Source organism: Quercus suber, unplaced genomic scaffold, assembly GCF_002906115.3.
Source record: "Quercus suber isolate HL8 unplaced genomic scaffold, Cork oak 2.0 scaffold_1416, whole genome shotgun sequence".
NCBI lineage: Eukaryota > Viridiplantae > Streptophyta > Magnoliopsida > Fagales > Fagaceae > Quercus > Quercus suber.
This window is the reverse complement of record NW_027070792.1, coordinates 5,336-15,750: the sequence shown is the minus strand read 5'-3', so window position 1 is coordinate 15,750 and position 10,415 is coordinate 5,336. Positions and strand designations below refer to the sequence as shown.

At 33.2% G+C, this 10,415-nt stretch overlaps 1 protein-coding gene across 5 annotated transcripts; it reads left to right on the top strand.

The window, feature by feature from the left end:
- Positions 1 to 1,173: 1,173 nt before the first annotated feature.
- On the top strand, positions 1,174 to 8,750 carry LOC112034498 (uncharacterized). 5 transcript variants are annotated; one of them, XM_065769805.1, is made up of 9 exons: positions 1,174 to 1,346; positions 5,141 to 5,242; positions 5,549 to 5,742; positions 5,823 to 6,074; positions 6,208 to 6,284; positions 6,424 to 6,805; positions 7,584 to 7,627; positions 8,085 to 8,146; positions 8,222 to 8,750. In XM_065769805.1, coding segments are annotated over exons 2-9 (1,104 nt in total). In that variant the 5' UTR covers positions 1,174 to 1,346; positions 5,141 to 5,151; the 3' UTR covers positions 8,224 to 8,750. The 5 variants fall into 5 exon arrangements, with proteins under 5 accessions (XP_065625877.1, XP_023923084.1, XP_023923085.1 ...); XM_024067316.2 differs by having other exon boundaries at positions 7,584 to 7,644; XM_024067315.2 differs by having other exon boundaries at positions 1,176 to 1,346; positions 7,584 to 7,640.
- The last annotated feature ends 1,665 nt before the right edge of the window (positions 8,751 to 10,415 follow it).

Sequence of the window (10,415 nt, the reverse complement as noted above, 5' to 3'; positions counted from 1 at the left end):
GATGTACAGATACTTTAGCTAGGAAATGATGTAATGCTAATGAGGAATTTGTAATTTTTGATGTTCCCCCATCTGATGATGTATTTTAGTGTATGCAGATGAGATTGGGGAAAGTTTTTGTAGGCAGGTTGCTGCTAACTTAGCCATTCTGGCTGCCTAGTTTAATATTAATTTTCTTTTTAAAAAAAAAAAAAAACTACCTCCATAAAGAAACCATAATCCATGTGCTATTATTTTGGGCTTCTAGATTACTTTGGTCCATTTAAACTCGGAGGCCTGCTATAACAAGGTTGGTTATCCAACTGATACATCTCAATTAAATCTTATGGCTAGCTAGTATTCATCTACTCTGCCCAGGGACACACTTACTTTTACAAAATAGTTAAAGCTTAACTTGTGATTAGATTTTAGCACTGTATATGGTACCATTATAAATTTACAAGAACTTGTATAAAATAAAAGAAAAAATAATTATTTTGGTCCATAAATTTTACAAAAAATTTGTTTTTCGTCTCTTAACTTAATATGTTTTTTTTTTTTTTTTCATTCTTTAACTTTGTAAACAATTTTAATAATTTAAACTTTCGAAACAAAAGTGTGGAATAAAAAATAACTTTTTCAATAGTTTGAAAACAAAAAACAAACTTTTTGATAAAATTTAAGAATAGAAAGTAAAATATTTTGAATAATTTAGAGATAAAAAATAAAATTTTTAATGTTTATAGATAAAAAACAAACATTTAATAAAGTATAGAATAAAAAGTACTTTAAAAAAAAAAATTTAACTGCACCATTCAGTTCACAAAGTAATATTTAAAAATAATATTATAGATTTTGAGCATGTACTTACTTTTTTATGACTTTAGATATCCTTCCAACTGCGGAAGTCGGAACTGATTGAATTTATTTATTTAAAAAAAAATAAAATTTGAAACTCACTTTGTTTTTGGTTTTGTTTTGATTTGTATTCAATTTTAAAATCCAAGAATCTTTCCCTAGAATCAGACACGTATAGTGAAACTCAACCAAGTCCTCACGTCCATCACCATCAAACATTAGCTGTGACGATTCGTACGGTCACAGACGCACAGATCACCAATCTCTGCGTAGTCCAAAAAATTATGATCACCGTCACCGCACTCATCTCCCAAACAAATTTTAAAAAGTAAAAAAAAAAAAAAAGAAAAAAAAAAAAAGAAGAAGAAGAAAAACACAGAGAGCGAGAGAGAGTGTGAGAGATAGAACAAAATAAACTAGGGCTCCGAAGTTGCAGAAAAAAGCTTTACCTTATCGTCGTCGTGAACTACTTTTACTCTCTCTCACTCACTCTTTCTCGCTTTACACAGGTATGCTTTAACTTAGTTTCTACTTCAATTTTCACTTCGAATCTTCTTGCAGTGTTTAGTTTTGCTTGTAGAAAATGCTTGTGCAATTTTTGCTACGAGTTCTGTTTGGTCGAACCGAAAATGTACGTAAAGAAATTAATGGGTTTAATTATTTATTGTGACTTTTGTTTTTGGTTGATAATTCACTGTTATGAGTATTATCTTTTGACTTGATTGAGAATGATTCAACTAGTTTCAGTGTGGATTTTTATATTATGCTTTTTCGTATTTGATGAAGCTTAATTAGTGTGTAATTGAGTGTTTGCTTGAAGTTGATTAAAGGATTTTTTTTGCTCATTATAAAGAAAAACAAACATTGTCATAGTGAAACTCAGTCCTATATTTGGGAATTGGTGGGAAATCTGATCTTCATGTAATAGCCTTATCATCATTGTATGAATGTGAAAGTTTTGTGGGGTTTAAGAAACAAGTTTGTTGAAGTGAATTAGTGCTCTGTAAGAGAGTGGGTGTGGAAGAAACAATATATTGTAGCATTTTCACATAAATGATTCGTTTAGAAAGTTTGAGACCTTAGGCAGTTACTGAAGGTTTTTTCAAGTAAATGGATGATAACCTAGGAAGCACGGACACTTCAAACTTCTTTGGCGTGTTTGCATCTGACATGTGCATGCATACATGTCCCAGACGTATCTGATGGACCAATGAAAAAATGATTTTAATTTCGAATATGGTGGCATGGTCTAGACAAATTCCAATCCCAAAAGCAAAATATGCAAAATCAGAAATACATATATTAAGCTGCAACGATTAAAGGAAAAAACCTATGAAAATGGGGACTACAGAACTGAAATTATTAGGTGAGAAAAGATGCCTTGAGATTAAATTATTATTTAAACCCAATAGATTTTGATAAAATGAGATGTAGTACACCATAATTCAACACGTGTCATGTCTAGAGTCTAATGGTTCATATAATAATATCACCTTATATTCATATCATTTTACCCTGTTGATACTTATTATTTTTCTTTTACACTAGACGTTAATGTAACATATATCTAATATTTTATATATATATATATATATACACATATACATATATATTAATTGTTGTGTCTGTATTGTGTCATACCCTTATCTTGTCTACATATTGCGTCATACCCTTATCTTGTGTCCTTGCTTCCTAGATGATAGCATTAGAAGCCAGGGGTCAGTGAGAAATGGCTAAGATGGGGGGTTTTCCCATGTATTACTTCCACTGAAAAGTTACAGCAACAATGCTTCATATCATGCTAACTGTCTTAATGCATGGCTAAGAAGTTGGATTAGGTTTGAAAAGTTCTGTATTNTCTTTATTTGGATGAGTGATGGTTTACATTTTTTTTTTTTTTTTTTTGGCAATTAATGAAATTTTTTTTCAAATCATAAAAGTGATGTTTTACTTATGTTGAGCCACTTATAAATTTTTTGGCTTTTCTTGACTCTTGGGGCTTTACCAATGCTTAAGTCAGTCAAAATTTGGAGACATTCTATCTTCTTTGATTGTTATCAGGAGCTGGTAATAGATTAGATCCCATTATTGTAGACAATACGAGAAGAGATATTGATATAATAAGGCTTCTTTACTTCTTTTAGGAATATCCTTTTCATTCATAGAAATTGCTTTTGAAAGACATTGAAAAGACATATGACCAAAACCATGACAAGTATGTTTTACTTTAGAATTAGAACTACCACTTCCTTGGGATGAACAAGTACTGGAACGAAGGGAGAGTGATGCAATTACCTTGAGACTTGCCAATAGAATTCTCCCAATTTGCATCTACAATTATTCTCTCACTTCTAATATTGCTTACTAATGCTTTCTTTTTAGCCTCTTCTTTGATTTGGTATGCAACTTGAATTGCATTGGCCATGGTATAAAGTTTATTTGTAGCCAAACTTGAAAAAATATTAGTATAGAATCCTTTGAAATATGTAGAAATTCTCACATCTTCATTCTATGGAAATCATGAATTCATAGCCAAGTTATGGAACTTGTAGGTGTACTGGTCAATAGAGTAATTCCCCTGTACCAACTTTGTGAATTGCAAGTGAGCGTGTTGCTTGTAATGAGTTGGTACAAAGTAATGAGTCGTAGAAATTCATTGGTCCTCCCAAGATTGAATGGCTGCGTAGTTAGTTTGTTAATAATATTCCCTCCAAATTCCTGTTGTCCCCTTGAGTTAGCCTTTGTGAAAAAGAGTTCTGGTTTGAGTTACCTTTGTGATAAAGAGTTGTGACTCTTCATTTAAGCTAGATCATCTAAAAGCATTCCAAACTATTCATTTCCACCAGTCAAGAAACACCTCTAGATTGCTCTCCCCATAAAATCACTATCTTTTAATTTAACACCTCTATCTGCATATGCTAAGGCTTCTTTTCTTCCATAAAGTCAGCACCTCTATGTGTGAACCCAATATTGGATTGTGTTTGCTGTGGCACCTGACTAGTGCTTGGTCCATAGGAATTTAAGGAAGAGAAAGGTATTGAGATTTAGGGAAACATAGGGTTTGAACTTGGATTTGATTTAAAAGCTTTGGGGTTTTCTATTAGAGGTTTTTTCATTGGAAATCTTGCCAAGAACAATGGCTTATAGGCTATCTAAAGTTTCTTTCATACCGGATAATTCTTTGAGTTTTTATTCTATTGAATTCTATAGAATGAGTTGGACGTTGAGAAGGAGTGAGGATTTCAATGTTTTTTCCTTTTCAATGCCTTAAAGGCCCATTTGGATTGAGGGGGGAGGGAGGGGGAGTGGAGGGGAGTAGAGTAGAGTTGGCTGAAAATAGGCTAATTTTGGGCCAACTCTACTATACTCTCCCTCCCTTCCCCTCAATCCAAATGGACCATAAGGGTCCATGTGCAGAGCTTTTCTCTTAGAAGAGTATTTGGTGTGTTGATGCCCTACAGAGGGTCCTTGTTTGGACGATGGCATGGGGGAAGATCTTCACTTATGATAATCTCATTAAGCAAGCCTATACGCTAGTAGGGTGGTGTTGCATGTGTTGGTGTTGTGGGGAGATGGTGGATCAGCTATTGTCATACTGCACTGTTGCATTTGATTTGTGGAGCTTTGCTTTTAGATCCTTCGGGATTTATTGTAGGTCACTGACCTGTTGTTTAGATGGAAAAATTGGGTTGGTAAGCATTCTTTGAATATTTGGAACATAGTCCTGTTAAGTTCAATGTGGACATTGTGGAGGGAACGAAATCGTTTTATGTTTGAGGATACGGAAATTTCATGGACTTAATAGATAGTAATGTTTACTAGTCTTTATTTGATTCATCTTGACCATGGGTTTCACTAATGGTAACTCCATTGATTTTATAGACTTGTTGCCTTTCTGTACAGAATACTCTTTCTTTGTAATTCTTTTGACTTCTTTGTGTTCATTATACATGTACATGAAGTCTAATTTTAATAAAATACTTGATTATATATCAAAAAAGAAAAAGAAAATAAAAGATAAGATAAAATTCTATTAACCTATCAACTACCATGGGAAATTATTCTTGGACTTCACCTTTACCTTAGGTTTCCAAAGAGTATATTTTTTCTCTTATCACACTATGGTTGTGCCAGCACAGTAGTTGTCCTTGTATATTCAGCAAAACTGAGTGCTATGGATTTCTGATGGTCCGTATTATTTCATGTAGGTGATAGAATTGTTTGTTCTTCTTCCTGTACATCAGTGTTAGACTTCTATACCATCCAGCCTTTATTGATATACACCTGCTTTGTAACATGTTAGGTTGTAGGGATATGTCTTCTGACACTGCAAAGGAGAATGCGTCTGTAGTTGATTCATCAGTGACTGAATGGAAACAAGACATGGGAAATTCAGATGATCCAGGTAGTAAATGATGCAAGTTGTATTCTCTATATACAATTAATATGTAATTTAACTTCTTGGTGTATTGTATATTTTTTATATGTTTTGTTTAATAGTAACTCTCATTTGCAAATGTTGATCTTTCAATAAATGTGGCAATTTTCTGCTTCACTACCTATCCTTTTATGGGAGTTGAACCTTCTTGCAGTGAATGCTTGTCAATTATACACTCTACTTATATGACATCCAAAAAACTTATTCCTCTTCCAAAATTTCATCTTGAAATCCGAATGTTTGATATAGGAATAATATGAAATTTCTTGTCAGAGAGTTCAAGTTACAAAGTGCGGAACTCCCATGATCCTCTGGGAAAGTCAACCACTAGCAAAAAGGGTAAATTGTATAATACAAGATATTTCGTCATTAAGAGTTTGAACCACGATAATATCCAACGATCAATAGAGAAAGGAATTTGGGCAACTCAGGTCATGAATGAACCAATTCTGGAAGAAGCCTTTCTTGTAAGATCCCTTTTATTTTAATTTTGTGCTCCACTTTCTAATTTCTATGCGTTACAGAGAAGCACATGCTTGTCTTGCAGAACTCTGGTAAAGTAATTCTTATATTTAGTGTAAACATGAGTGGTTTCTTCCAAGGGTATGCCCAAATGATGTCTTCTGTTGGGTGGAGGCGAGACAATGTTTGGAGTCAAGGGAGTGGAAAAAGCAATCCCTGGGGGCGCAGTTTTAAGGTCAAGTGGCTGCAGTTAAATGATTTGCCTTTTCAAAGGACTCTTCACCTCAGGAATCCATTGAATGACTACAAACCTGTCAAAATTAGCAGAGATTGCCAGGTGTCCTTTATATTAATTGCTTTTTGTTTCTTCTTCTTTTTATTTGTTAGAGGAGGGGGGGGGGGGGTGTTGTTGTTTACAACCTTTGAAGACAGTTTTTAAAAAATGATTGTGAGTCATGTATTCTTTCCAGGAGTTATCTCCAGATATTGGAGAAGCTCTTTGTGAGCTCCTTGATGGGAAGAGTGATGTGGATGACTCGCTGAGTAGGTAATATCTCTTAAGAAGCTCAATGGTGAATATGTTTAGTCTTTGATAAATAGAAGGGGGAAAAAAGAGAGGAAAACCCAATTTGTCAAATTCCAAATTCATAACCTTATTGGTAATTATGTGTGTTATGCTGTACCAGTTTTTACAGGGATGATATTCCTTCCAAAAGGCCTTGTGTAGATTCTCCATGTTCTTTAGGAAATGAAGATTATAATGTGCCTCCAGGGCATATACCATGGTCCAGAACACCTATGCTTTATCCTTCATTGCTCTACCCACATCAGCCTGAAGCAAATAGATTTCATTTAGGATACCAGAGTTCCACAGGGGTTATGTTTCCTAACAATCCACCTATTACCACTGGGTCATCACAAGTTGATGGAACAAAATGTTCTCGCATTAATGGAGACCTCTCTAATTTACAAGTGGATGTGGATATGTCTTCTCGATATGAAGTTTGGGGTTTGTCAGCGGAAAGCCCATTTACAAGTACTCTGACTGACGATGATTTTCTTGAAATGGTATTGGTGTCCTATCTTAGTTTCTTTCTTCTAATTGAGATCACTAATGCTTTATTTCTTTCTTTTGTAGCTAACAACTGAAGGCTATTTATTAAGTGAACATTTCCTTAACAAATGTATGAACATCACGAAAACAATATTATGCTAGAAATTTTCATTGAAATTGAAATCAAATTTTTTATGGCTAGAGTAATTATAAAGTCTTAAATCAACTTCCTTCTTCCCTCTCTTCTTTTCTCAGGGATTGAATTCAATTGTTGTGAACTTATTGGTTCTGTCCTTGGAAACCTTAATGGTTGAGGTGTTGAATTTATTATGTATTATTTTTATTGTACAAATGTAAAAATTTTATTGCTCTTTTCTCTTTGGGGAAAGACTCTCTTTCTCTCGTGGTGGTTTTATTTTAGAAAGATAAGTCAATCACTTTGTTGATGCAGATAAAGAGCTCCCTGCCTGCAGTTCTTATCTCTTTTCTTACTGAGGAAGAATTATGCTTGTTAATGCAAAATACTTCAATATCTTTGTGTATTGTGCCTAGGCTGTTCATAAAGTCAGACTGGCACACTGTACCTAATTTGATGTTGAATCCTTGGCAAATGTCAAGTGTTTGAGTTCTTTGTTCCAATGGCTGTTCTGTGAATGGTCTGTCATCTGTTACTTTATTAAAGATGAAATAGGAACAACTGTTGTCTGTTGAGAACAATCTCATGATACCTTCAAATTTATTATAATTTTTTACTCCACTGATATATGGAATTTTCCTGTTTTGTTATTGCAGTCTTATGAAGAATATCTGGAGGCTCATAGCAGAAGCAACAAACAGTTATGCCTCCCTGTCAGTATGTTTATCTTAAAACGTTTTAATGTTTTTTATTTGTCTTTTATTTCTAATTAGGTGCTTATGGTTTTTACACTTTCATTTTCCCTTTCTGTGAAGTGAAGCATTTGTTGCATGTGATATATCATGTAGTCATGTGGATAGTCTGTTGCTAATTCCTTGCTTATGATCAGTCCACCCACCATCTGATTTTGAAACCAAGAGATTTCTTGAGGCACATCAATTGGATATTCTGATTGATGATGCTTTAAATTTATTTTTGTCTGTCAGCAGTCTGGATATTAGTGGTTGGTGCTGTTTCAATAACCTGAAAAAGGTTCCTGTTGACTCATTCTGTCGAGTTCACAATAGTTAGAAATCTAGGAAAATGCCAGACAGGTGGCTGGACCATCCATGTACTCAACTATAGTCCTAAACTGAGTCATTACCACCATTTGGCAGGTGGCCGGACCATCTAGGAAAACACAGGAATCATCAAGAAGTAAAAAGCATGATGAAGATTTGTAAGTATATTACTGAAAACCTGAATGATAATTTCACTAATCTCTATTTGTTTAACTTGATGAAATGTTCAACAGAAACTCAAGCTGTATAGCTGATCGGTGTTCCTCACGTAAGAGGACTCATCATTCATCCCAGAAATAATCGTATCTTTGACAGTGGAAGCTTCCCTTGGTTTTCTCCGGATGGTGTTGGTGATTTTAGGAGAGTTTCGCCATTATCCTGCAAGGAATGAGACTGCAATTTATTCTAAGCTCTGGGACTCATTATGTTGTCGTGTTGTATACAATTGTATCTTACCATAAAATCTCAATACTGAACTTTACTGGGGCCTGGTTACCAACTTGTACATAAATTGAGGCAACATTGGCCCAACTTATCTCTTTTTTCTTTTCTTTTTTTTCCCGGGGTTTCTTTGATAGTTAACCCTTTTCTTGATAGAGTTTAGGAAGATGCATAGGTTAGGTGGTACAAATCTAGATTTTGATACATGTAATTTGGTTGGGCATATAACATATCTGATCGTAGTGGGAGAATGTGGTAACGTGAAATCATAAATTTCAGTGTTGCCTGGAATAAAAGTAGTAGATAGTGGAAATTGGTATACCTCAAAGTTAAAATTGGGGTGATTTGAACTAATCAATCAATATCAATATCATATCATAAAATACTATATATAATTGCTTAAGACAAATCCTTAATTCCCTCCCGTTACTACATGTGTTATGCACTGTTTTATGTTTTATATTTATATATAAAAAAAACTTATTTAAAAAAAAAAAAAAAAAACTTAAAACTACACAGTATCAATATTTGTTACTTTTAAGTTTTAACGGTTTACTTTATGAATGCAAATCTTCTATACTATTTTTTGTGTATTATTATATGTTTTACCAATCATTATTTATCATGTGTATGATTGTTTTCTATTTTAAATTTCAGTTATTCTATAAAAAATTAAATTAAAAACATGGCAAGTAATGATTAATGGAAAATAAAGTGATACATAAAAAGTGGTACGGAGATAAGTGGTTTAACTAACTATTAGAAATAAATGGTTTGCAAAAAGTAAAAAACAGACTCAAAAGGAGTTTGTTGAATAGATAGTACCGGTAAGGCAGAGCATTGGCATCTCACGTTTGAGATGCTAAAAAAGTTCTATTTTACTAGCCTCATCACTCATTCGCGCGTGAGATGGGTTTTTTTTTTTTTTTTTTTTTTTGGTTGGTGGTCTTATTTTGTTAAAAAAAAAAAACTATGTTTTTTTTTTTTTTTTGAAAATTTAATTTATAAGTGTATAAATTAATTTGAAAATTAATAAGAAAGTAGTCATATTTTTTAGACAATGTTTTAGTGAGAGTTAGAGTTGCATTTTTATCGGATTGTCCTTTATGGCTTGTTTGAAAGTTTAGAGAGGAGGGAGAGTAGAGAGGAGGGGAGTAGTGGGGAGGAGAGTAGAAGAGAATGGTTCACCTCCACCTTGTTTGGATGTTTTTAAAATTAGTAAGGTGGAAGAGAGTAATTAGCCTTTTCACTTGTGTAATTTTGTTATATAATAAGGGTAAATTAGGTAATTTACTTGGTCAATAGTTTATGTACTCTACTCCTCCTCCAAATCTCTCCAATTTGAGGGAATTAAAAATGGGGGGCTAGAGGGAGTTGAAACCCCTTCAAACCCCTCCAAACCCCTCCCCCTCTTTCCTTAAAAAACTTTCAAATAAGGTAATTAGATTACTCTCTCTCCCTCTACTCTACTTCCCCTCCTTTTTTAAATATCCAAACAGGCCATTAATTTTGTCTCTACTTAAACATAGGGTGTAGAAGCATTTTTGAACTAAAAAAATAAGGAATCCAAACAAGAAAAACTCCTTAAATAATAGTTTTTGTGGTCCTATTTTGTAGAAAAAAGAATTGTGTTTTTTATTATATATATATATATAATTTTATTTTGAAAATTTAATTTATACGTGAATAAATCAATTTGAAAATTTATAAAAGAGTGATCCTATTTTTTAGGCAATGTTTTAGTGGGAGTTAGAGTTGCATTTTTACTGTATTGTCCTTTAGTTTTGTCTCTAGTTAAACATAGGGTGTAGGGGCATTTTTGAATTAAAAAAATGAGGAATTCAAACAGAGAAAGCCCCTTAAATAATAGTATAGATAACATCAAAACTTACTTTATCTGTTTTACCATATTATTTTATAACTCACCTAATATCCTAGTTTTTATTTTTGTATACAACTCATTAAAGTAATATAAACTATACCATC